The 26,708-nt window shown below is 39.7% G+C and overlaps 1 protein-coding gene across 1 annotated transcript; it reads right to left on the bottom strand.

Annotated features, from left to right (window-relative positions):
• Positions 1–272: 272 nt before the first annotated feature.
• On the bottom strand, positions 273–25,555 carry PRKAA1 (protein kinase, AMP-activated, alpha 1 catalytic subunit). The gene is made up of 9 exons (XM_014947636.1): positions 25,388–25,555; positions 18,048–18,189; positions 14,921–15,014; positions 13,072–13,216; positions 11,130–11,217; positions 10,010–10,234; positions 6,367–6,853; positions 5,813–5,939; positions 273–3,502 (listed from the first exon to the last, which is right to left on the bottom strand). The coding sequence occupies exons 1-9, from the start codon at positions 25,515–25,517 to the stop codon at positions 3,258–3,260; spliced, it is 1,683 nt and encodes a 560-aa protein (XP_014803122.1). The 5' UTR covers positions 25,518–25,555; the 3' UTR covers positions 273–3,257.
• Between the last annotated feature and the right edge of the window lie 1,153 nt (positions 25,556–26,708).

Below are 26,708 nucleotides of genomic sequence, written 5' to 3'. Positions count from 1 at the left end.
ACACCAAGTATCCAGCATTCCTTCCATCTCAAATTCCTTTTTTTTTTTTTTTTTTAATAGAAAAAGCATTCACAGGATCTGGGGGAAAACAGCCAGTGACAGCTGGGCACCACCAGCAGCCCAGCCCGGAATTCTGTGGGAAGCTGTTGTCACATTACTGCTTATTCTAAAACAGTTCCTGCCACTGCTTTAAAGGCAAGTGTTAACGGCCCTTAAATTAGCCCTTGGTTAATTTATAAAGTACACAATACGAGAAGACAGCATGCACACAGTTTCAAACAGGATGGTTCAGTATTTCATGTTTACTTAGTTTTGAACGTTTAAAAAGTTAATACAGTTACAAACAAGCGTTTTCGCCATTCAGCTTTGTCAGAAGAAATTAACAGAGAAAGTAGGCACATCTTTGTTAAGGAACAGGACTTCATTATCTTACAATGGTAATCAACTGGTAAAATAAAATTTATTTCCAAGTTCATATTAAACACTCATATCAAGACAAACGTTGCTGTTTTTTTTTCTTTAAAATATTGCACCACCAAGACAAATTTTTATCAATTACCTAGTGTGTTATATTCTACATGGACAATCGGGTGCGTCCATGTTTTTTGAAAAAGTTACAATACAAAGGCCAGGTAATTCAACATACTCCAACGGGAGTAATCTTGGGAACAGAGAGTAACAGACTTGACCAATTTGTGTATTTGCATAAGCTGCCTCCTCAAGACCCCGGCGGCCCTCTTCAGGGAGGTTATTTCACAGCTCGCTGGCAGATACTCGTGCGAGACTAGAAAAAGGCCTGCGAGAGCAGCAGGAACACGTGAAGAAAGCAGATTCAACAGCAAGATCTACAAAGCGTAGGGAAGTGGCGCAACAGACAACTGCTCCAGGTCTAACTAGGTTGTCAGTGCCCCCCTCTCTCCCTCCCCTACCCCCAAAAAAAAAAAAAAAAAAAATCTCAGTTCAATCAGAAAACTTCTGGCCATCAAAACTGATTTATCATACCAATGAAATTTACTTTGTTTAAAACTACAAGTGTAGCAGTACTTCTGCCAGAAACCTACTTTAGCCTCGATACCAAGACAAAGGAAAAATAATGGTTCTTTTGATGCATAAGAGGGCCAAAAAAAGTATTTAAAAATGAAAAGCTAGTTGCGCCTTGACACCTTGCATTTGTGGTCAGCATTACAAGGAGCAGATACGATTTATAAATATTTAGTTTAACATATGCATGAGTGATCCCAAACCAATTCCAGATGAGGAATTACTACAATTAAAAAAACCTGTGCGTTTGTTATTTGTACAAGTGCAATATTTAACAATTTCAAAATAAAAGGGTAACAAAAATGAACACACCGATTTATTCCATAACATCAGAACCAATTCTTACAAGAATAAAAACAGGATTTAAAAACAGGATTTGCAGCTGGTCCCTCATGTTGACATCTCAATCTCAGGCGTTTAACCCCAAAGCTTTATTTAAGGAACACTTTCCACTTCCAGATGCAGTAATACAACCTTGCATTACAGGGACACTCGAGGATAAAGAACTGAAGCTGTAACTTGTACCCACACGCCAGACAGACCACACCACTGCCCAAGTTCAGAAGGAAGGTACAGCAGTTCCGGGACTTAAAGCAGCTTTATGTTTCTCCAGATTCTGTGCATGTTTGTAACAGATGAATTTCTGGATTGAAGCCAGCTGGCCTGGATTAAATTGTTCTTATACCTGTAGCTAGCAGTTTTCTGTGGCTGAAGTCTCAGTCACTGGCAAGAATCCCCATACATTTTAAGAGCCCTGGTTTCACTGTTCATAGCAGTGACTTGATTTCCAGTGTCTCCCTGGGAGAGTAGCTTTTGAAAATGAGTAGGTGATGAAGCTTATTTTGAAGATAACATTAATTCTTGAATGCAAAAATCAAACATTTCATGACACAGTTTACTGTTCGTGTCTACTAGCACTAGATGAAAATGAAACTGTGGCCAATGATATCCAATTTACAAGAGACTAAGTGCTTTTGTGCAAGTACAAGCTGTGATTTTAACATCTAAGATTCAATTTTCTTCCTGAAACATTGCAAAAACAAAAATGCAGGAGGATTTGTGTTATTGGTAATTGCAATTTACTGTTGAAAACTTTTGGATTATTAGCATTCAAGTTGTCATGATCAGTTTTCAATGTTCAACTGAAATGTCATTCTATTTAATTTCACAATTAATTTAATAGCAAAGTTTCCTATAAAGGTGGACTGGGAAAGACTAACCTGTATGTGTAGTTTGAACAGCAAAGTGAATTCTACGTAGTATATGCTAACTTACAATGTGATAAACAGCTGCATCAAAGTATTAATATATGCATTAAAAAACTGTCAATTTTAGATTCTGGAACAGCATGCAAGAGCCCTTACGGGTTCTGCTCTTAACCACATGCTGATGTTTGTAAGGAGAAGGGTTCTCAGCCCGCAGTAGCAATGGGGAGCTGCTGTGCCAAAGCACACTAAGGTAAATGCACAGATCAGGAGCTTGCTGACAGCTCTCCTTCAGAGAACCACGTTTTGTTTTAGCCCATGGGGTGCCAAGTCTCCTCAGCCTTAAGTCTCTCGCCAATGTTGTGGACTCCATTGTTCTACTCAGCCCACGGAATTTCACCCATAGTGCATCACAGAGCACCCACACACATTTCCAACTGGTTGGATTTGCATGCATTTCATCAAATTTATCAATTGTTAAAAGGAGTAGATAGTAACACATTAAACTATTTTGTACCAAATAAGGGGGAAGAAACAACAGTTTTAACACATTACTGTTAGAAGATGTTGATCGTTCTGACCAATTGATGCGCAGCTGTAGATGGTGACCAACTAGTCACACTTAGGTCACTGAAGTAGTAAATGTACTTACAGTGCATCACATGTATTACCAGTAAAAAAAAACCAAACAAACCAACCATGAAGGTCCACCTAATTTAAGTGTTACATGCAGCCTAATGTGCACTCAATGTAAAATGTGATGAACACTGCCCCATGGGCATGTATTTCCTGTACCTGTATTATGCTGTTGGACAGCAGATAATCAGAATTCACTCCAGCTTCAAAATAATGTACTTTAACTGCCCATAACCATTTCAATCCCTGTGCAAATTTCATTCTGTGGCTAGATTTTTCAGCGCCTTAGTTAATTTAACTTGATTATAATTGGAAGCATCTGACTATGATTTAGGCATGCTTATTGCTATAAAAGAAATAAGCCCATCTTCAAAATTATTGTGCAAGTATTTTAATAAGATTTGCACACATCTCAAAAAATTCTATTGTATGACTCCCTGGTCTTGGAGTTAGGTCAGCCGTAGAAGACTCAAGCGAAGAGTTCACTGATGAGGTAAGGGATGCATCTGCAGATTTTCCTTGCGCATCACCATCTGAATCTTTCTGACAGGATCTATAGTTGCTCACAGAACCTGATCTCTGTGGAGTCGCAGTCCCAGACTTTGCTTCAGTAATTTCATCTGGAAGGCAAGGGGAGAACGGAGGAAAATTAGGTATCAATATCAAATCTGTTAGTTATGGAACAGCGAACATCTTCCCTTTCTCACACTTCTCTCTTTTTTTTAAATCTTGACCAATACATAAACAGCTTTTGCAAACTGTATATATTTGATAGAAAATAAAAGCTTATACATACAGTAACACAGAAACAAGTGTCCTTATGCAATTTATTCTTGTACTGTGAACAGTGTTCCAGAAATGTTTACATCTAGTTTATACCAGCACTCACCGTATTTTTCATTAATAAATGTCAGCAGCTAATAGTTCAATTTAGGTTACTTAAACAGAATAGCATCCTAAGTTTAAGTTCAATAAGAGCTCAAACACTTTGTAGATGCTTTTTGCTAGCATCTACTTTAGTTGTATTCTATTCTTGTTTTCTTTAGATTTGGTTATTTATACTTTGTTATTATTTGTGTTTTTACTATAATTCATTATACATTTGGGCTGCAGTAGGTTAACTTTACTTTCTGTATGAGGAGGAAATACTTTCATCTGGGAAGTAATGTTCTGCTGAAGTACCTCTATTCTTACTTTAAATACTGAACATTAGTTTGATCCTCACCTGGCACCAGAAAGTTTATTTCCAGGAGAAATTAGTGAACACAGGAGAGACTGCCTTTTCACGTCAAAGCTACTTTAAACTACAGTTTGGTAAGAGGAACAGGGAACAGTTAACTGTGGTGGAGAAAAAGGAAAGTCAAATCAGCTATGCTGTTGGAAGTGATGGCAAATCCATGCCCTTATGTTGTATGTCCTCAACACTTGGAACCAGGAGCACAGCACGCTGCCTTCCCCCAGCTGCCTGGCTCTAAACAGCCATCTCCCCTGCCACAGGGATGGCATTTGTCCTGTACTGCACCAGGTCAGTACAGGAAAGTGATTAGTTAGTTGCCTGTATCAAGTACCACCGGATCCAAGCAAGCACCTGTGTTGTCGGAAGGAACCAGGGAAGAACTGCACTGCCAAGTCAGATCAAATTAAACTGTCATGGGACACACACAGCCTTAGCCACCCTATACTCTAATCCAGCCACACTCCAGTAAATCCTTTTTCCATCCATGCCACATGTTTTCCCCTAGGCATGTCATCTACACCACTGACTGTAGGCAATTCTGCTTTAGCCTACTATTCCCCTGAGCAAGCTTTGTGGGCAGTCTCTATTGGCTCCTCCATTCATTTTCACGAAGGCCACCAGCCAGGATTTGTATGCTGTGTTACTGACACTATAAATACATCTTTCTACAAGTTAGATCAATGGTTTTCTAGACTTCAGTTACTGCAAGCATACAACTCCTGTCTCAAATTTTGTCCACTGCCAGCATTGGTGGGTTGACTCTGCCTGGCAGCTAATACCTCAGCACAGTGGGGAAGAAAACTGGAAGGGCAGAGAAAACTCATTGGTAGAAATAAACACAATTAAATATGAAGGAGGAATAAAAAAGGAAAAGGGAAAAAAAAAAAGATGCAAAGGCAACCACTCACCACCTCTCCAAAGCAGACTGATGCTCAGCCAGACTAAAGACTACTTGCCCAAGTCCCCATCCCCTCAGTTCCTTTGCTAAGCACAACATTATATGGCATGAAATACCCCTTTGGTCAATCTGACTCAGCTCTGCAGGTTATGTCATCTCCCGACTTCCTGCTCATCCCTGGGCTGCTCACTGGGTACAGAGTGGGGGAAAAGAGAGACTAGATACTATGCAAGTATTGCTCAGCAACAGCCAGAACACTGGGGTGTTATCAACACTATTTCTGTCACAGATCCAAAACATAGCACCTTATAGGCTGCTGCAAAGAACATTAACTCCATCTCATCCAAACGCAGTACAGCAATGTACAGTCCAAGTCAAATTTAAATGCCTAGATATCAAGTTTTATCTTCACTAGGGAATGTTATTCACAAGCTTGCTTCAGATCTAAATTATTGCTTAAATTTGGGGGTGAGAGTCAAAGGCAGTTTAGGTTAATCCAAACCTTACTTCTCAGAGCCCTGTTTCCTTTTGCTAGTGGTACTAGTGCTGGTGCAGACACAGAATGGAGCAGTTGATACAGCTAAAAAGCTATTACTTAAAGGATGAAGCAGCTAAACACCATAGATGATAGAAACACCAGACCATGAAGGAATAAAGAAACACTAATACAGATCTAGATTGGCTTAAACTAATACAAGGCACCACTTACTTCTCTTCTAAATGAGTAAATTAAGACGTTTGCTTTTAGAATTCTTTGCTGTATAACTCCATTAACTTATGCAAGTCTTCACATACCATCAATGCTACGGAAGTCCAGTAAGTATGTCCTGCTGTCCACCTGATACAGCTGTAGACTCATTTTGGAATACGCACTTGTCACTGGATTCTTCCTTCGAACACGCAGATAGTATGGATTTACAACCTAGTACAAAAGAGATTTGAGTTAGTTAGCAGAACTGCTTGAGAAGCACTGCATATTGCTTTTGTCATTTCAGCTCACTGGTATTAAGTGATTTCAGGCTCACCTGTTAGGAGTTTTAGGGTTTGTTTTCTGGGTGCTTTGTTTGGGTTTTTTGCGTGGTTCTTCCTCCCCCCACCCTCTCACCAGAAAAACATTCCTACGGCCCCAATAGAAAAGTTAGATGTGTCAGCAAGAGTTTTTGTCCTGTCAGCATGAATAGCCTACCCCAAAACACTTTCAAAACACAGCAGGCACAAGCAGTCAGCACAGGCACGTGAGATTATTTTCTAGCACATTACAACACGGTTTCAGACTTCGGGGCTATGCAGAACTCAGGTGAAACAAAAACTTATTGTATATCTGCTGTAAAGATCCTGTATTCTTTTACCTTCCACTCATAATCCAATTGTTTAATTGCTCGACAAACTTCAGCCATGATATCATTTGGTCGACTCTGACTCCGTATTCCCAAGTGCCATTTGGCTCTTCTGACGCCTTGGTGTTTTGACTTCTGTGGATTCAGCTCATCAAGAGTATGGCGAGGACGTGGTGCTTCAGCTACTAAAAATGGCACTCTTTCAGGATGAGGGCGAGACAGATGGTGATCATCGAGAAACGAATCCGGTGGGCTCGTAGCCAAGTAGAAGTCTTTGGCCTCATTCATTATTCTTCTATTATCTATAATGAGGTGATAAGCAACCGCTAAAGGGTCCTGATGATTTCGGCTGTATAGACAGCTCAGCACTTCCTCTTCAGTGCATTCGAACTTCTCACACACTTCTTTTAAGGCTTCATCATCAATCATGGTAGAGCTATATGATGGGTCTTCAGGAAACAAGTATTTTGGAAGATCCTGCTTAAACCATTCATGCTCCCTAGATTCAAAAATGAAAAAAAGTCTAAGTATACATATGTACAGCAAACCTTTCAAAATTATTTTTAAAAATTATTTTTAGTCTGTACAAAAAGAACCACAGTTGTCAGACCAAGTCCCCTTCTGTGCAGCATAGGCAATAAAATAATACCTGAAGGAAAGTAATCACCATCTTCACAAGATTTTGCTAGACATTTTACAAGAGACTGAAAAAAATCCTCTTTCCTGTAAGTTTTTTGACTACCTGAGCTTCAAAAATATCTTTGTATAACTCAACCACCTTCTCTTGTATAAATAGTATTTTTTTACTGCCACTATGCTAGTTTTGAGATGTTTTTAAACTGAAATTCTTATACTACCCACTTGAGTTGTCCCTGTCAAAATAAACACACAACACCACATAATAAAATTAAGAAATGTTGATGCTGAATAACTTTCTGGTAGATGTTTAGACACAGATTTTTGAACATTAAATTCACATGCTCTCCATCCCAAACAAGCTGCCTGTCATTTTTTGATTCAGAACACCTGCACCAGTCTCTTCAAGACTTAAAGAGTTGAGGGAAGCTATGGAAGCATCAGTCCATATCTCTTTACTACCATATCCACAGGCTGGCATAAGAGGGAAAAGAAAAGATATAGAAGGAACCAAATACTTACATTGCTCAATCATGCAGAAAAAATATAGTTGTCTTGTGTGCCTAGAATAAGCTCCTTAAATAGCCGAAAGCTATGGCATTATATTAATTTTGAAAGTATTCTCACCTATAGCATGAAGACCTGCTACAGATTTAAGAGCAGTTCTATGGATGTCATGGTTTAACCCTGGCTGGCAACTAAGCACCACAGAGCCTCTGACTCAGTCCTCCTGGTGGGATTGCTGGGAGAATCAGAAGGGTGAAAGGGAGAGACTAATTTGTGACTTTCTCCACAGCTGAGAAGCAGGCTCATAGGAATAGAGATTCTCTTTGAATTCTTGAAGTTGGCTGGCCAATCTATCCACAGCTGGTACCTCCACATATGTCCAGCTCATTATCACTACGATGTTGGTGTATGCCATCAGTGCACTTCATACAAACTTTTGCCACATGGACCAAGTGTACCAGATTTCATCCAGGTCTTTGGACTTGGTTGTCATCCAGATTGCTGCAGAACACCTCCACCACAGCTAATTCCTCAGATACAGGATACATCCCTCAACAGTGGTCTATTTGCTTAGGGAATTTGCAAGATCTTCCTTAAAGGGACACCTGCCCGTCACACTCAACAGAAGTCACCTCCAAAGACTTGAGGACTCCTGCCCCCGTTACAACCCCTTTGTCAATGGCCATGCTCCTAGCAAGGGATCCCAGTTGCCAGGCTTCTTGACCCTCTATCTCCTAATTATTTGCCCCAATATCACAGTACCAGAGTAACCAACTGAGAATTTGCTCACCTGGCTGACAGCTGAAATCTTTGTGCATACCACATAGCTTACTTAGGGATAGGGATCGAGTGGCTTCTGTTTCATTTATGATTTTAGTCCCTTCCTCCTCTGGTGACCGCTGTGCTGCAGCACAAGCTGCCTCTTCTGATTCTCTCTCCTGCTGCCTCTTAGGAGAAGCTTCTTCATCCCTTATTAAATGAGTTGACTTCTGCTTTGTTTCTTTTTAATTATAGGGGCAACTGATACAGTTGAAGGCTGGGTCTTTGGCTTAGCCACAGTGTCTGTTTTCAGGTCCAGTGACCCTCTCTTCTCCTTGGAGGGTACTGGACAGTATTGAGCAGTTTTCAGTAGGTGCAGGTCAGGCCCCAGCACAGTGCAATAAGTTGTGCCTCTCTGGAATAGCCAGGGCATCTTTTTTTTTTTTACCCAAACATTCTATTGTTTCATCAGGATCCCACACTCATTCAGGATTGAAGTCTCACACCATTTGAGGTGACAAGCCTTCTGGATACCTGTCCATATTCTCCCACATGCCTTGCCACCCACAACTGCATTACCATGGGGCCTGGATTTAATAATTAGAAAGAATCTTTTTTTTAAAAAAATTGTAAGATGAAAAAACCAAGTACACACAAGAGAGCAAAATAAAACCACCTTCCCAGTTTTATTACTGAGCATGGCATCATATGGATGGAATATCCTTTGGTCAGTTGGGGGCAGTTGTCCCAGCTGTATTTCCTCCCAACTTCTTGTGTGCCTCCAACCTACCCAACTGGCAGGGTGGTGTGAGGAGCAGAAAAGGCCTTAACACTGTGTAAGCACTGCTCAGCAGTAACTAAGATATCCATGTGTTATCAGCACCATTTCCAGTACAAATCCATCACAAACTACTATGAAGATATTTAACTCTACCCCAAGCAAAACCAGTACCGTGGACCAAGGTCTAGTCATTGTGAACCTGAGAACATGCCTCCGCACAAATGTGTTGAGCAAAATAAATTTTCATCAGAAGCAAACAGTTAATTTGGAAGTAAAAAAGCTCCTCCTATAACACTACAAAGCACAGACCCAGCTGGATGATTGAACCTAGAGAATATTCTATGAGAATATTCTAGGAATGTTACTATATATTGTGCTGGGTCTCTCCCCTCGCAGGTACCACCACCACCCACCCCAAAGAATTATGGTATTCAATTAAACTCAGTTTCTCCTTTAAATTTTGGGGTGACCCGTGTTATGGCTAATTAGACAGAACTGCAGAAGATTCAAAATCCATCCATGCTCTGTAACCAATATTTTTCTTTTATTCAACCCCTCTGCACATTTGTCAAAGCAGTCACCTTCTCATATCACTCATCACTTATCACCCAAACACAAATTAATGCCAGGGTTTTGAAGCTACAAAGTGCGATCTTGCCTGTGGAATATTTACAGTCTTAACAAATGATGTTTCAGACTCTGAGAAATATGCAAACCATTCTGCAGGTAAACATCTTTGCTATAGCAGTCTTAAACCTAGAGTTTCTCAGAATTTCTATATGTACTATATATAATTGGTTTTCCATGACCTCCAGTAGGTACTGCAATGGCCACCAGAGATCAAAACCATCAGAAGTTGAATTTTTCATCTCAGTCTATAAACGTGGACAAGCTGTATGGATGGTTTCTTTGTTCTGTGCACTGAGATTATCATTCCATCATCCTGTGATCAGACATCAGTTAGTGTTTTACCTTATGTCTCTGATTGTTGCTCTCTTCATTGGATCCACTTGCAGCATGTGCTTCAAAAGACTAATTACAGATGGATTCAGGTACTGAGGGGTATAAAAGATACCATCACATATCTTCTTGAAAAGGGTTGGCACGTGATCATCATCAAATGGAAGTGTTCCACACAACAACGCATAGAGAATAACCCCACTGCTCCAAATATCTACCTCTGGACCTGCATATAATCTGGGAAAAAGTTAATTATTAGTGATTTGTGTTTAATACATTTAAATACACTTTTTTCCACTACTTTCTGACATTGTATCACAGAAGTCATATGAACTTGGGGCAACTAATCTGCAACTACTATAACATTTCAGGTCTATTCCATGCCTCCCTTAAACTTCACTGTTCTTCCCTTTCAAATATATAATAGGGCACAAGTATGTAGTTTTCTTCTCTATTGTATAACAATAATCAACAAATGCAATTTAAGACAATGGCAAACTCAAAGAAACTCACACCTACCACTAAGAAAATCTATGTTATACATTGTTACCACTGGTTTAGCAGAATTTGTGTGAAGTCATCTATCCCCCAAATCTGTGAGGCTGCAAATATTATATGGAGTTGTTGTATTCTTTGCTGCTGCCTGAATAAAACATTATTCCTCTTTCTCATTGGAGGCCAAATGTATCTTAGGGTAGGTAGCTGATGCAGCAGGTTTGACAATCATTGAGTCCAAAAAAAAAAACAAAGAGGGGAATCTACCTCCATATCAAGTATCTACTCTCCAACAGACATTTCACTGCTACTCAACTTCACAGCAGACTTTGCCTGTGTTTCTATCTGTACCTCTACTTCCAAGATCTGAGCTGTAAGTGAGATTTTTAAACCAATTCAGGCACTTTGTACACACTGGATTTGGGGCATTATACATCACCTCTACCTTACAGGAGGTATTCAAAGCTAGTTCGTAGAAGCCTTAAACACTCATGAAAAATTATCAAGACAAATAAAAGTTCAGCCCACAGTTTCTCAGCATAAAGCTTGTCAAGTGCGCTAGTTTTGCAGCCTTTAGAATCAATCAGCAAAATGACAGAAGTACATGCACACATATATCCAATATAAAAGAAACTACCTTCCTGAAATTACTTCTGGTGCAGCATAGTTAGGGGAACCACAGCTTGTTCTTAAAAATTCTCCATCTGACATCATATTTGACAGACCTGAAAGCGTATAAGAGTAACTACTAAAAATTCAGGGAGCAAAATTATTTCACACCACATATATCACCTAGAACAAATCACTATTAATTCAAATTAGAAAATTAACAAGTTTATCTTAGTAAAGAAATAACATTGCTTCAAATTATTATTTTTTTATATAAGCATGCCACATAATCCTCCATTTAGTTTAGTGGAAATTTGAGTAACATCAATCCATTATTGCATACAACCTAGAAATGTTTGAGAACATACTCACTGCAAGACAAAATTCAGCCCTATTTACATGATATATGCATGACAAGAGAAAAAAGTTGCTTTAAGGGAGATACAGCAGCATAACAAAATAGGATTTTGGTCATTAACAAGAAAGTCTGAAAAACCACATTTGCTTCAAAATGCCCAAATGGAAAGTTCTACCACAGAATTGCCTAAAACTCTGTAAGAGGTATAACAGAATAAGGGAACTGACAAGTACATGTGACTTCATCACAATTTAGACACTTAGATTGTTCAGCCGGTCCCTGAATCACTGCAGTTCAGCAGTTTGATTTTAGATATTCTGTCAAATCAAATTGTACTTTAGAACTAGGCCATCTTCATTCACCAACCCCCAGTACAGTCTACTATCACTAAAGAACTACCACTTCTAGAGAAGCTGTGGAAAATACCTTCTACTTTCCACAGTGGGTGCTGTATGACCAAGACTACCATAAGCTAGAGAACTCAAGTCTCAGAAAAAAAATTATGCTCTTTTATAGGGGGAAGGAGAAGATGAAAGAGTACAGCTTGGCTAGCTTTTGTATTCTAATACAAAAAGGCTTTTATTCAGCTTTTGTTTAATACACTAGTCAAGATCAACTGAGTGCTACAGCTTTGCTGATTTTTAAGTTACAGGAAGATATTTTTGTAAGTTACTGTACTTAATTTCTTCACTGCATTGGCCATTTCACCCAAAACATCTTCTATATCCAATAAATTAATACAAGAAACCAATACAATTCCCAGCGCCCACACACTTGGACACCATACTGTTAAAATACCCTTAGAATACTCAGCATTACTTAGCATCTTCCATCAGAGACCTCAAAGTCATTTACAAGGGCAGGTATTACCCACTACATCTTCAGGAGATACATCATGATGATACAGCAGCATGGATACCTTACTATGCTTAGTGATTCCTGATTTTCTGATTCAGATAGTTTCAAGAACTAGCTGCCAATCTTCCCAGCAGCTGTGTCACAAACACCTAGTATAAGCAGTTAAGCTTTCTGATTAGTCTGGCAGGTATATAGCAGAAAAGCACAGGAGCTTGCAAGATTAACTGTTCTTATTTTACTTTTTATGCTTTAATTATATTTTTCTTCAGTCACTTCTTTGGAGTTTTTAAAGTGAACTTTAGAGTAGTTTAATAGGAGGGCTAGTGTATTTTACGATACCAATGTGGGTCTTCACCATGATAAACTGCCCTTGCATTGTACTTCCAAGAGAGCTAAGCATCTGCATTTTACAGATGGTGAAGCAGGCAATAGCAATGAATTTTGAAGCAGAAAGGTCAGGAACTAAGTCTGTTCAGCATTTCAAAGAAAATATCCTTAAGCAAAACCAAATAAATCAGTTCACAATTTCACCAAGTCACAGAAAATACTTGAAAAGAAAGACTAAGAGGAAAACAAGTTCTACATATGTGGAAAACATAATTTTGCTTTAAACGCTCATACTCTTGAGGTCCTTGTGTTGTATTCCATCACCAGAATATTCAAGTATACACATTTTATTAAAAGTTTCCCATAGTAGTTAACAGGATCTAAATAATACCAGAAATGCAATCAGATATGAAATAGCAATGCTTACCAAAGTCAGCTATCTTGGCATTCATATGTGCATCAAGCAGCACATTCTCAGGCTTCAGATCTCTATGTACTACCATATGCCTGTGACAGTAGTCCACGCCAGAAAGGATTTGCTGGAACAGACGTCTACTTTCCTTCTCATCAAGCTAAGACAGACAAAGGTTTTAAACAATTATGAGACAGAGGAAGATAACTTGTTTTTCATTTCTATGAATTAAAGCTGATTTTCCCATGACCTAAAGTTATCAATTACAGTTTTGATACTCTATACAACAGATTATCAGAACCTGTAGCAGAAAGCTACAACAAAATGATGCTAATGCTAAAATGAATATAATAAGACATACCCACCGATTAAGAAAGTCACTGAAATTTCTCAAGCACTCTTTTGAAATTGGTTAGACAGACATCACACACTCAGTAAGCAGAAACATTAGCATCCAAATATTAACTTCGCATAATTGAAATATCAATGAACCTTGACATTTAAGCACAGCATAAAATTTAAGTTGGCAAAAGCTGCTGACACATGGCATAGAAGTGATAAATTTTAACTGCTATTTATGCTACTAGCAGCTAGACCTGAACAGCAGACTTAGCTGGGATTTCCTACTAACATGCACTAATCCATGCCAAAGTTTGTTCTAACAACTAACTTAAAGTATCCTGACTATCTAGATGGTTTCTCAAAAGCAACTTCAGAGCTTTCATAGAAACTGTTCTACTAGTAGAGGAGGGTAATAACGGCACAACAGTAACTTTCCAATAATGGGTTACACTGAAGAAATAATTTTCAGCTACTCCAGCTGGGTACATATGATCGAGTTTGTGCCCAGTAATTGTAAATTAACCTATCAGTGGAGAGAAAAATGCTATAACAAAGTCATACTTGAAGATCTGAAACCTGTTAACATATAACCATTTTTACTTTCAGAACAAGATGTAGTCATAATATATTTTAATTACAAACAGCAAAATTAATGCTGAATACATAAAAATAAACCTTTGTTTAACAGGGTGTGACCAATACCCTCTGCTCCCAGCCCCTGATGTGGTTAGCACAGCTAACACCATTTTATGAGGAGAGCAGCCATTCTGTGACTGAAAGAGCCACATATTTGTGCACTTTCCCTCATTAGCAGCCCTGAAAGTCCTGTGAACCAAGTAGACAAACCAAACAGATTTATTCTTCCCCTCCCTATCAGCCTTCAGGTTTCTGGGTGCCAGGCTGATCATCCCTTTCCTTACCAGCCTTGAAGGTCCAAGGCACCCAGCCAGGTGGTATTGATGACCCCTCACAGAACAGGGAAGCGTAACAGCACCCAGAGCAGTGTCCATGAAATCAAGCAGTTACAAGTCCTAAGTGGGAACCTGGACCAGAACCACTGCTGGACAGTGAGACCTGTGACCCCCCCATAGTCAGGGACACCTCCACTGTACTCTGCTTCCTCCCAGGATCAAGACAGCAATTCATATTCTTTCATACAATTTTCAAGTTTAGATTGTGAGTGTTACATTGACACAGCAAACCATGTATTAACATTTGCCCTGATCTGCTGAGGGTCTAGGTGAATAGAAATTATAAATTGAATAATAAATTCTGTATTACACTACTTCTAAGTTGTACTACATTGATTCTGCTTGTAGAAATCCTGTACCACTCTAATCATAATTTCTGTGCTACACTAATAATAATATCCTGTTAAGAAAATAAAGCTTTAATTACCTCATTCTGCCAAGGATCCCCAAAAAGAACCTGTATGTCCCCTCAGTGTCAGGTGACACGGGAACGTTGCAAAAGCAATAACAGAATGCAAGCCATTGATTTGTAGAGTTGGACTACTTCTTACCCTTCCATTTTTACAGATATAATCAAACAGTTCTCCTCCTGAAACATATTCCATCACCATGAAAATGTCAGTTGGTGTACTGATGACCTGGTACCTGATAAGGGAAGGTATCTGTTAGTCTACACACTCAGTAAAAAACGCTAGTTACATTTAGTTAAAACTAAAGTCATGCAAAAATCAGATAAAAATATATTTTAAATATTTAGCAGCCAGTTAACAGCTTCTAGAGTGACAGTATTTTTCAGAAGCTATTTCCTCTCCTTTCACTATGGGATGCCATCATTGCTAATACTAGGAGGAAATTTGTTTTCCGCATCAGCAATATCAGCCTTTGTACTTTCAGAGGACTAAGCTTAGTTCAAATTATTTCTATGAAACTATTTACAGTGCTGCCTTACAGAGAGCTTGATGCAGTGAGAAAGGAATACGAAAGGACTTTGCTAATGTATCAAAAATACACACTTTTCAACCATAACATGCAGAAAACCTGACTTACCATAAAGTACACTTCAAGACTAGAAAAAAATGTTGTTAATAATCATGAATATCATCTTTTACAAAGAGACCTAAATTCCTCATTAGTATTTAAGAATACTGGCATTCTGGTTATTATATTTTTATCATTCTACTTCAATTGAGTTTCAAAAGAAAAAAAACACCACAAACCTTTGAAGTTTCAAAATAACTAGTTTATGGCCAAACTTCCCATTTAACAGATTTTGATTTTCTTCTACATATCCTTACCTAAAATTGTTTCCCCTTACAGCACCCAGAAGAGATTGACTTTTAATGGAAGAAGAAAATGAGAACTAGTAACACTGCAGCCAAAATTCAGATGTTATATTGAGAGGACAAGAGGTAGCAATTGGGTGAAAATAAATGTTTCAAGGTAGTACACTTAAACTTGTGAATACCCAAATTGTAATAAATAACTGACTTCACATATACACTTCAGAACTGCTATGTTCTTCAAATACTAATTCAAAGACAAAGGGGAAAACACACGTTCTACAGCTTACTGAGGAAAGTTGAACTACCTAGACAGCAATGAGTTCAGTCTATCCAGGTGAATGTGTGTGCACATGTATGTGTGGGTATCTATGCCAGTATTACACTGTAACACTCCAACAGCCCAGTATTACACTGTAACACTCCAACAGCCTCAAAACCCTTCTGAGGCAGCTACCAACATGACATCTTCAAAGCTAGTTATACAACATCTTATAGTCCAAGATGCTTCACCTTTACCAATTTTTTTCCTCTAATACCTTGGTAGAAAGTACCTCATGTACTTTAACAACAACGTTCTGAAGCCATGGATAAGACATTACTGCAGAAATAGTATTTTAATCCTTTTAATCCAAAAGTTAGTCATGCTTCTCTGTAGTCAGTGCGTTTTTCTGGTTATGGAAAAGGGGGTTATGGAATAGTGACATACCTATAATATAAATAAGGTTATCAAACCACACAGCATAGATGACCAGAATGCAAAAATAGGCGATTTTATGTAGGAAACAAGATGCATTCTATTGCTAATGGTCAAAAACTAAGAAGGAGATGCTCCAAAAGGTTTTTATTTAAATCATGCTATAGAAAGAAAATCTTATTGCAACAGGCTTAACACTGTATATGCTGCTAAATCCATGTATGAAACTTTTCATAAAGCACAGCAATGTTCAAAATTAGACATTGTCTAATTTGTAATATTAAACTGAAGAAATCCGTATACTTTTATCCCAAATAACTTAAGCTGCTACCTAGCAATTCCACAGTCCATTTCCTAGCAGTACAAGCAGCATGATCCTAAGGTACCAGCAAGTCTACCTGCACAACAGTATTATCTCAAATCTTATTCACACATTGGCTAATAACCCTTCTGCTTTAGAAATGCAAGCTTACCAAACTAAAAGCTGGGGATCCATCCATTTTTCTATCATCTCTTAAATCTTGTCCCTTCTCTCCACATACAGGAGAAAAAAAAACTCCCCAGAATTCCCCGAGAAAGAAACTGTTAGCAGAAACTTGTTAAGCTGACTTAACAGTTTAGCAACACAAGTACACACTTCTGTTCCGCCCCCGTTTCTCACTTGGTACACTGACACTTCCCATTTTGTTTTGGCTACACGTATGTCCTTTGGACTCATTTATGAACTCTGACAGCAATAGCAATTTTTCAGCCAAATCAGCTCAATAGTCTCCTGAAAACTAACTCACTGAAGAAGTTAGTGAATTGACCTTACACAATCCAATTCAGCTTCAGCGTAACAGCTGTTGCCAAATTAAAGGGAGTGTAGAAGGACGGCGTCTGTCAGTGGCAGCTGGATCTTAGGACAAGACTGCCAATGAAAAAAACACCAACACTATGATTAAGACAGTGAAAGTCATCCACACTGCAAAGGTACAGGTTAATTTTACAGGAAATGAAAGTTTAAAAAAATAATCAATGGCATTTATAATTTATTTCCTCAGAACAGACATGAAGAGCATACTCTGGGACGTATTTATTTGTACTCTGTACTCCACTTATGAAACTATTGATCAGCTAACAGATGTAAACAGTCACACTGAAAATACCACGTTCAGCCAAGCAGCTACATTTAAGAATTCTTTTATTTATTTTATTTAACAAACTGCACACCCTTAATTCAGAAAAATCTTGCAGAGTGCCACCTCCATTGGAAAACCATAGACCACTGACCAGCAAATCACCAAAGACTTATTTTGAGTAAGAAAACACCATAAACTTACTACACAAATGCCCTTTACAATCTTGTTCTTAGTAACTCATTTTCTAAGCAGAAAAAACCCATCAAGTATAACCACAAAAAGAAAACCGAAATAGCAGATAAACACAGAGATGGATGATATTAGAAGTATCTATCATGCCATTATCTTTTATGTCCAAAGAATTTGTAAGCAAAGACCTAATGGTAGCTCTCTGGCCTGCAGAGATGATCAGTTTTGTGAAAATGCATTATAGAGGACGCTGAAAATTGTTGCACACTTGGAAGCTGGTTACTTTCCTGACAAGATATTGCTAGCAGTATTGCCCTTTAAACATATTTCAGATCAGTGAGAGCAAAAAGAGAATACTTAAATATGTTTGATTATAGCAAGCAAAACTTACAGCTTAATTATATGAGGATGCCTGAAGAGTTTGAGGTTCTGAATCTCCCTGCGGATCTTTCCTACAACATCAAGGCTGCGAATCTTCTGTCGATTCAGGATCTTCACTGCAACTTTATGCCCAGTTAATTCATGTTTGCCAACTGCAAGGAACACAGAAGTATTTAGTCAGTGCTTTCAATGCTCTGTAAAGATACTAATTCGCCCATTTTGACTGTAGCCAAGAAATATATACCTAAGATTCCATATAATCCTATTATCTTTGGGGAGACTGAAAAACAGGTGGCACATCATTTCTTCTGCCCTCCCACAATTCTGTCATTAGAAGATGAATGAGCTATGTAAGAAAAACCTTAACCCTAACCCTCAGAAGTCTTGTACCATGACTAAGCTTTTTGCACTATTACAAACAAACAAAGCATACTGAAACAGTGTCAGCCTTGCTAATTTGAGAGACCATTTTCTCTCCCTGTGCAAGACCCTCCAAGCTTTTGGCTTACTTGGTAACCCACTTAAACATGTTCTCCTGCAACAATTCTACTTTATCTGCAAGCATTACTCTTACTAAAGAAATCACTACTATCCTTCTCTCAAGAAGCTTGTTTCAGCAATTACTCTGAATTACCACTAAGAGTATCTGATTAGTTTACTTGAAAAATAATATTTATATTAAAAAAATAATCATTACCCTGTGAGAAATGAGCTGAGTTTTGCTTCAGCTAATTGATGTATTTTTTTGTTAGTATGTCCCGGTGATGGTGGAGCCTCACCCATTGTACCAAACTAATCCTTAGAGGCGCCCTGGGGCTGTCCAGGGGTCCTGGTCTACGGGAAGTCATCTAGGTGAAGAGAGCCAGGCCGATGGCAGACTGATAAGTGGACAAAGGACTCTTCGAAGACTGACTAAAGGACTGATAAGTGGACAAAGGCCACCTGGATAGTCACTGATAGAGATATGACTGCCAGAATACTTGTAATCATTAACATTGGGCAGTAGGTGATGGCAAAGATTGCAAAGCAACAAGTAGCATAATAAATTAGAATAGGGGTGTTTAGAATGATAATTTTGTAAAACAGATGTATGTGCTTAGTAAGCGGTCGGGAAGAATGTGAGCTCCAACTTCTCAGCCAATGAGAAGGGAGACAGTGGCTCAGGCGGCCGGGATAAGAAGTATAAAGATACCTAAGAAACCAACAGGGAGGTGTGCCTCTACTTTGAGATGCACCCGATTCAGCGCTGTTTCGTATAATAAATTTCTATACCTTTGCTTCGGCGACTTTGTCCTTTTTAAATTCTAGGTGTGAGCCGGCGTTTCTCACAATTTGGGGGCTCGTCCGGGATAAGAAGTATAAAGATACCTAAGAAACCAACAGGGAGGTGTGCCTCTACTTTGAGATGCACCCGATTCAGCGCTGTTTCGTATAATAAATTTCTATACCTTTGCTTCGGCGACTTTGTCCTTTTTTAAATTCTAGGTGTGAGCCGGCATTTCTCACAACCCTAAATAAGCTCCATAGTCTGTGCAGTAAACACCAGAGCTTTATTATATAAAATAAGCTGCAAAAGCTACAGGAAATGCCCAGACAGGATGAATGGCCCCCTCAACGCATTATAGAAACCTATGGACCTGCAACATGGGCACAAGATGGTAGCTGGGGATATCGAACGCCTATCTATATGCTCAATAGAATAATTAGGTTGCAAGCGGTACTCGAAGTAATTACTAATCAGACAGCCTCAGCATTAGAATTAATAGCAACCCAACAAACACAGATGCGGACTGCAATATACCAGAATAGATTGGCAATAGACTACTTATTAGCAGAAGAAGGGGGGGCTATGCGGCAAGTTTAACACGTCGGAGTGTTGTCTTCAAATTGATGACAACGGACAAGCTGTAAAAGATAGCAACAAACATCAGAAAACTAGCACATGTCCCAGTGCAAAAATGGAAGTCTATGATAGACGTCGACTGGTGGAATGACTTTTTTGGAGTCTCTTGGTGGAAGAAGGTGGGCTTCATTTTGTTATGTGCTACTGCTGGACTGTTATTCATACCTTGCTTAATTCCTTGCGCAGTGAGGTTAATCTCTAATGTGGTAGAAGGAATGCAAGTGACCAGTCTACCAAATGCAAGAACTTCGAGTCAAGGTAATACAACACAGAATTATGGTCCTAAGGAAAAGAGATCACCAGAAAGAAGAACAGAATGAGAGATTACAGTTATTATTGAATAAATGGGAAAAAGATAATGCGCTTCAGCAAAAATATAATGAATAGAAAGGGGGTGAATTGTGAGAAATGAGCTGAGTTTTGCTTCAGCTAATTGATGTATTTTTTTGTTAGTATGTCCCGGTGATGGTGGAGCCTCACCCATTGTACCAAACTAATCCTTAGAGGCGCCCTGGGGCTGTCCAGGGGTCCTGGTCTACGGAAAGTCATCTAGGTGAAGAGAGCCAGGCCGATGGCAGACTGATAAGTGGACAAAGGACTCTTCGAAGACTGACTAAAGGACTGATAAGTGGACAAAGGCCACCTGGATAGTCACTGATAGAGATATGACTGCCAGAATACTTGTAATCATTAACATTGGGCAGTAGGTGATGGCAAAGATTGCAAAGCAACAAGTAGCATAATAAATTAGAATAGGGGTGTTTAGAATGATAATTTTGTAAAACAGATGTATGTGCTTAGTAAGCGGTCGGGAAGAATGTGAGCTCCAACTTCTCAGCCAATGAGAAGGGAGACAGTGGCTCAGGCGGCCGGGATAAGAAGTATAAAGATACCTAAGAAACCAACAGGGAGGTGTGCCTCTACTTTGAGATGCACCCGATTCAGCGCTGTTTCGTATAATAAATTTCTATACCTTTGCTTCGGCGACTTTGTCCTTTTTAAATTCTAGGTGTGAGCCGGCGTTTCTCACAATTTGGGGGCTCGTCCGGGATAAGAAGTATAAAGATACCTAAGAAACCAACAGGGAGGTGTGCCTCTACTTTGAGATGCACCCGATTCAGCGCTGTTTCGTATAATAAATTTCTATACCTTTGCTTCGGCGACTTTGTCCTTTTTTAAATTCTAGGTGTGAGCCGGCATTTCTCACAACCCTAAATAAGCTCCATAGTCTGTGCAGTAAACACCAGAGCTTTATTATATAAAATAAGCTGCAAAAGCTACAGGAAATGCCCAGAAAAAAGAAACACAACCTCATACATTCCTCAGTTTCTTTCCTACTTCTAGGAGAGTTTCATTTTTCTTTCATCGGGGGAACTCAAAAGTGGAAAATACTCCCCAGACAGTTACCCCCCTTTAATTTTGCAGATGTTATTGGAAGTAGCCACAACAGAGTTGCTAAGAATGTTTTTCTTAAACCCAGATCACAGATAAGCCACAGAAGGTAAGTATCTCTCCCACTAGACAGCTTTGCTATCTGCACTGGTTTCTGTACACACTGATCATAACTACATCACTTTAATTCACCACCCTGATTTCTACCTTTTGAATGTAACCTACATGGTTCATCCTTGTCCACTTGAATGGACATTGCTAGCAGACCTGTGCTCAATGCATTACTCACTTGTCTGGGTGCTTCAAATCACTTGAGAATTTAACTAAGCCCCAGGCTTCAAGTTTTATTTAAATATATCCATGGGAAGCTGTGACAAACAGCAGCAACCCACAAAAATCTTTCTGCATGTAACAGATAATTTGGATATAATTAGCAAACGCCTATCAAATATGTAAATCTCATTGCCAACACAAAATTTCCCTTCTGCCTTTTGCCTCGATATTGAGTTAAAAACCAATCTAAGTGAGAAGACGTTCTTAGCAGAGAAAGAGAGATAATGATAAGCATCTGAGACACTATTCTTACAGCAAAAAGAGAGCCACCATGTTAAAAAAAAAGCAGTTTCTCTAAACTCCTGTATGGAAGTAACTAAGTAGTGGGTTATGCAAGACCCTGAACTGCCACAATACAGTGGTGAGACGCCTTTGTACCCACTGCAAAGTGAAAAAACATATTCCCCTCATTCAGACGAGCCATTACTTGAAAATGGCCACAGTAACTGGACACTGGACAGACACACTAGCACTGCTGAGGAACACAGGACAAAGCCCACATACATCCCAAGTTCTTAGACAAATCACAAAACATTCCAGGATGTCGCCTAGAACGTCATCTCAACTATGAGAATTATTTGCTTTCAACCAGATCTACAATTAAAGCAATCACATCCCCTTTGTTTTCTTCAGTTCAAGTGTGACTGAAATTTTAAAAGAACCCAATAAATCGTATCACCTATGCTCAAACCTTCAGGGGTAATGAACCATTAACACAAAACATTAGAAAAGCAACTATTCCTTTTGAATTATGAAGTCTTTGTGTATCAATAATGTGAACTGATGTAAGACAGAAGCATTTTTACAAACTTTCAGCAAGTTAAAATTTAACATTAATTTTTGTTAGTAAGAAACAGGTTCTTGGTAACTAACCAAAAGATCTGTTAGACATATGAATTTACATCTTCCTTCGCTTTACAAAGTACACTTAAGGTGTTTAATTCAGTAAGTAACGTATATATTTGAGCAATTCTACATCTTAGAGTATAAAAATTCAGTTCTGAAACGCATTTTGTTATAAAGTCTCATTTATCAGTGAATTTGTTTCATTTCATTTGTCAGTCTACCTGAGATGAAAACTGGAATTTCATTAGACTCAGAAAAAACATTAGAAAGTAACTTGGTAGCTACAACAATCTCTGTTCCATAGGCAAGGCACATAAGAGAGTTTTTCAAAACACGTTTTTCATTCAAAGTAATTAAACAGTAACATTTGCATTTGACTGAAACCAATTCTAGCTGTCACAGCCTTCAGGATTGTGTGCCTCAAGCCTTGATTTTATTCATTGACTGTGAGAAAACAAGATTTTCTACTTCTTCAACTCTGTTTGCCAACTTTGAATAAATTATTGTAATGAAAACATACTATGGTTTTGTGAGGGTGCAAAAAGATCCCCAAAAGGCTGTTCACTTATGACATTTCAAATTGAATTACTATTTTCTTCAGTAATTTTTGCCTCCCTTTTTTAATTCAATTTAAGATTATAGCAAGCCTAGGGTTTTTAAGATAAGAGTTTCCAATAACCATCTACTTCATCAGATAAAACTGTTTTCTTGGATATGGTTCAAGGTATCTATTATCAGTAAAAGAGCAGACTGCTGACTACTTTTGAATTTGGCATCAAGACAGAACTGGAAGCAAGACTTCCAATGGCAATACCATGTAGAAAAGTAAGTAGCCAATGTCACCTTTCTGAAAGCAACTTTGTATTACCTCTTCATAGAAGGTTTACGTATAAAAGGGAAAGCTCACAAATTAGAAGTAATCAAAATTTATTTATGTTAGTCAAGATAATCCTCAATTAGATACCAGTCCTTCAAAAGAATCACTGCTGAAAGAAGTTCACTTTACAGATTTAATATTTCCCAATAACACCAGTTGCCTTCAAGCTTCACTATGGCTGTGCATAGCACTGAGACTTCCAAGCTAGTGACACAGTCTCAAAGCAGCAGTGACTTCTTTCAACTGTTGAAGTGCAGGATCAAAAGTCTCTGAACTCAGGTTCAGCAGGTCTTCAATTGGAAAACTGGTTACAAGGCGATCCAGAATAAACACAATATCCTTATGAAATACAGGCACCAGTCACGAAGTTTGTAGGAAAAAAGCTGAACAAGCGTATGTTGTATTTAACGAGATATTTCTGCAACAGGCCAAAAAGCCAACCTGAGGCTTAGAGAAAAGTGGCCTTCAAAAGTATGAGCTAAATAAACATCTTCACTAACAAAAAACAATCCACCATGAGTTCATGCTGCACAAAGGCACGTTGCCACACAACATTAGCTAGCAAACTGTTCTTCACTGCCTATTTCCAGGTCTCTCATCATTGCCTTGATCAAGAAGACCTATTTACATCAATTTACGTCTTTGATTCCTCTTCTCCCTTCAACCATGTAGTCCCTCCACGAGGAAAGAGAATCTGATGCCTGTGTTCTGCTTTATCTCATTTCCTCCCTATTTAAGGAGGTGCTAAACTCCCAAGGAAAGGAATGGTATTCCAGCTGCCAGCCATTGCTCCCAAGTGGCTGGGGGGGGTCACTTTATAAGCCTGCCTTGAAAAAATGAGACTCAAAGGGCTCTACTGTTAAAATATTTCTTGCTGCTTTCCTAGATATTTCTAGACACAAGAATACTCCTATTTTCTATACTTCAGTAATTTCTTCACAACATGCCAACAGCTGGAAGAGCTTGTGCAGAGAAGAACAATAGGAACATCTACACTGAAAAAAGGTATCATGTTAAAAGCCAGTTAGCACATTAGATACAACAGGATAAGCTGTGTTTTTTACTGGTTATAAGCAACCCATTAGGTTAGCCATAAAAAACCACCTTATTAAGGTACAGCTGAGTACAATGTAACTCATTTTGAAACAATGTTTTCAATTTGCATACCCCCAGCATTCGAGCAATTCTGGAAAACATTGCAGCAGGAGCAGTGCAAGCTAACGCACTGCTCTTTGCCACCTGTGCTGGGCTGCATCAAAAGAGTCCTTAATTTCTCTTTTCTATCTACTAGACTTCAAATTTGCAGCATGTCACCTGCACCCCTACTGGGAAAATTTAAAGTCTGAGCTGAAAAAAAAAAACAACCAAAAGACCAACCAAACAAAAAAACCCCCAAACTTTGACAACCACTGGTCAATTAGATTTAGGATAGACTTTCCATGCCTGCGTGTCAGCTGTGTTGTCAAGTAATCCAATAATCCCCGACTCGCCTTTTTATGCTAATTTCTCCCACTTGCAGAGGGAGAAACCTCGCCTGCCTTATAAGGCCATCAATAGCTAGTATTTGTGCGGCAAAATGCAATGTAGAGGCAGCTCAAGAACTAGGAGTGCCTCCTTTCCTTACACACCCGGCGCTGTTTTACAGAAAGGCAGCACCGTTAACCTCCAGCAACTATTTCCGTAAATACACAAGAGGAAGCCGCTTCTCCCCGCCGCCGCCGGGCCCAGCCCCGCCAGCTTGCCCCACACAACCCCCGTCCCCACAGCTCCTCGCCGCCCACCACACGGCCCCTCGGCCCCCACGGAGGCGGAGCGGGGCCGACCCCGCGGACCCCACACGCTCCCGTCCGGCCAGGCCTCGGCAACCGCCCAGCCCCAGCCACCCTGAGGTAACCGCCCCTGAGGCGGCGGTGGCGGCGGCAGGAGGGACCCCGCTCCTCCGCCCGCCTGGCTGAGCCGGGCTGGGCTGGGCCGCGCCGCCCCGCTCCCCGCCGCTCACCCTTGACTTTGCCGAAGGTGCCGACCCCCAGCGTGTCGCCCAGGATGTAGTGCCCGATCTTCACCCGCCCGTGCTCGTGCTTCTGTTTATCCGCCGCCGCCATCTTGAGCCAAGGGCCGAGCCTGCGCATAGCGCCCGCCCGCGCCGGGCCGGGCCGCAGCGGCGGCGGGGGAGGAGCAACGGCACAGCGCCCCCCCGCACCCACACCCGGAAGCGAACGCCGCGCTGCGCCGCCTCCCCGGGACGAACCATTGGGGCGCGGGGTGGGGGGGGAGATCATTGACTCAAGAGGGAGGTTACGGGCAACTCCCATCCCTTCACCACCTTCCCCCCTGTCTCCACACCGAGTGGATAATACCAAATAAAAGGCTTTCACTTGCCCACCCTAGGCACAGCTCCTGGACGTGTTTGCAAGTTGATTAATGCGTTACAGAAACAATATAAAGATTTTTCAATGTGCAGACCTCAGGAAGTTAAAGAATTTTTTCTAGTAACAGTCCTAAGTCTGATTCAGGGAGCATTCAGTATTACTTATGGTACAGTCACTAATTTAACAGAAAGTTGGAAAGCAGAAATTCTCGTCCATGGAAAGTCTTTTTATTTTAAAACATCCCCCTGCCTTAATGGGCTAAAAAATTAAAACTCATCTATCCATTACTATGTGTGATAAATGATTTTTCCTCAAACAGGATTCCAATTAGAGTTTACAATTTATTAAACGAGTAAAGACAAGCAAACAGCGCTGGGTGCACCGGGAGTCTCCACTCAACCAAGGCACACACGTGCAAGTCCCGTTTTGGGTTTATATCGCTTCTCCTAATACATATTCATACAAAGGTTGGCCTATGCTCATGACAGGCGTGTCTTCTTTGGTGCCTGCCCTCCTCACCTTCTGGAATCTTCTATGAGTTTTCCTTGGCTCGCCCCCAGGATGACCCCCGACTCCAGGCGTGCGCCCCACAGACCCCTCCCGCTCAGCACCACGCGGCCAGTAACAAAAAAATGGTTTCCTTAGGGGTTCTTACAAGAAACAGAAACTACATACATACAATCCCGCTTCTCCCAAGCCCATGGTCATACAAGGGAAAACAGAACAGTTAAAGATATTAACACGAATCAGGTGAACACATTTCACACTATGGAAGAAAGCTTCTGAAATATTTCATAGGAAATACAAAGATTTCTTTTAAAAAATTTTTAAAAATCAAGTAATTTGCTCAGCCAGTGCTAAAACATAGGCTGGTAAGCAATGTACGGAATATTTATAATATTTACCCTGTTAAAATTTGAATGACATGAAATAAAAATAATTTTAAATAGT

The sequence above is a fragment of the Calidris pugnax genome, unplaced genomic scaffold, assembly GCF_001431845.1.
Source record: "Calidris pugnax isolate Ruff unplaced genomic scaffold, ASM143184v1 scaffold156, whole genome shotgun sequence".
Lineage (NCBI taxonomy): Eukaryota > Metazoa > Chordata > Aves > Charadriiformes > Scolopacidae > Calidris > Calidris pugnax.
Note: the sequence above shows the minus strand (reverse complement) of the source record. Positions and strands in the feature narration are given on the sequence as shown.

Excerpts from the sequence above, each read along its gene's own strand:
- PRKAA1 (XM_014947636.1), bottom strand. The coding sequence starts at position 25,517 with ATGCGCAGGCTCGGCCCTTGGCTCAAGATGGCGGCGGCGGATAAACAG. Across the intron at positions 15,015-18,047 it reads CATCCTCATATAATTAAGCT|GTACCAGGTCATCAGTACAC; the intron begins GTAAGTTTTGCT and ends TTCCCTTATCAG. Across the intron at positions 5,940-6,366 it reads AATTGGATTATGAGTGGAAG|GTTGTAAATCCATACTATCT; the intron begins GTAAAAGAATAC and ends CTTTTGTACTAG.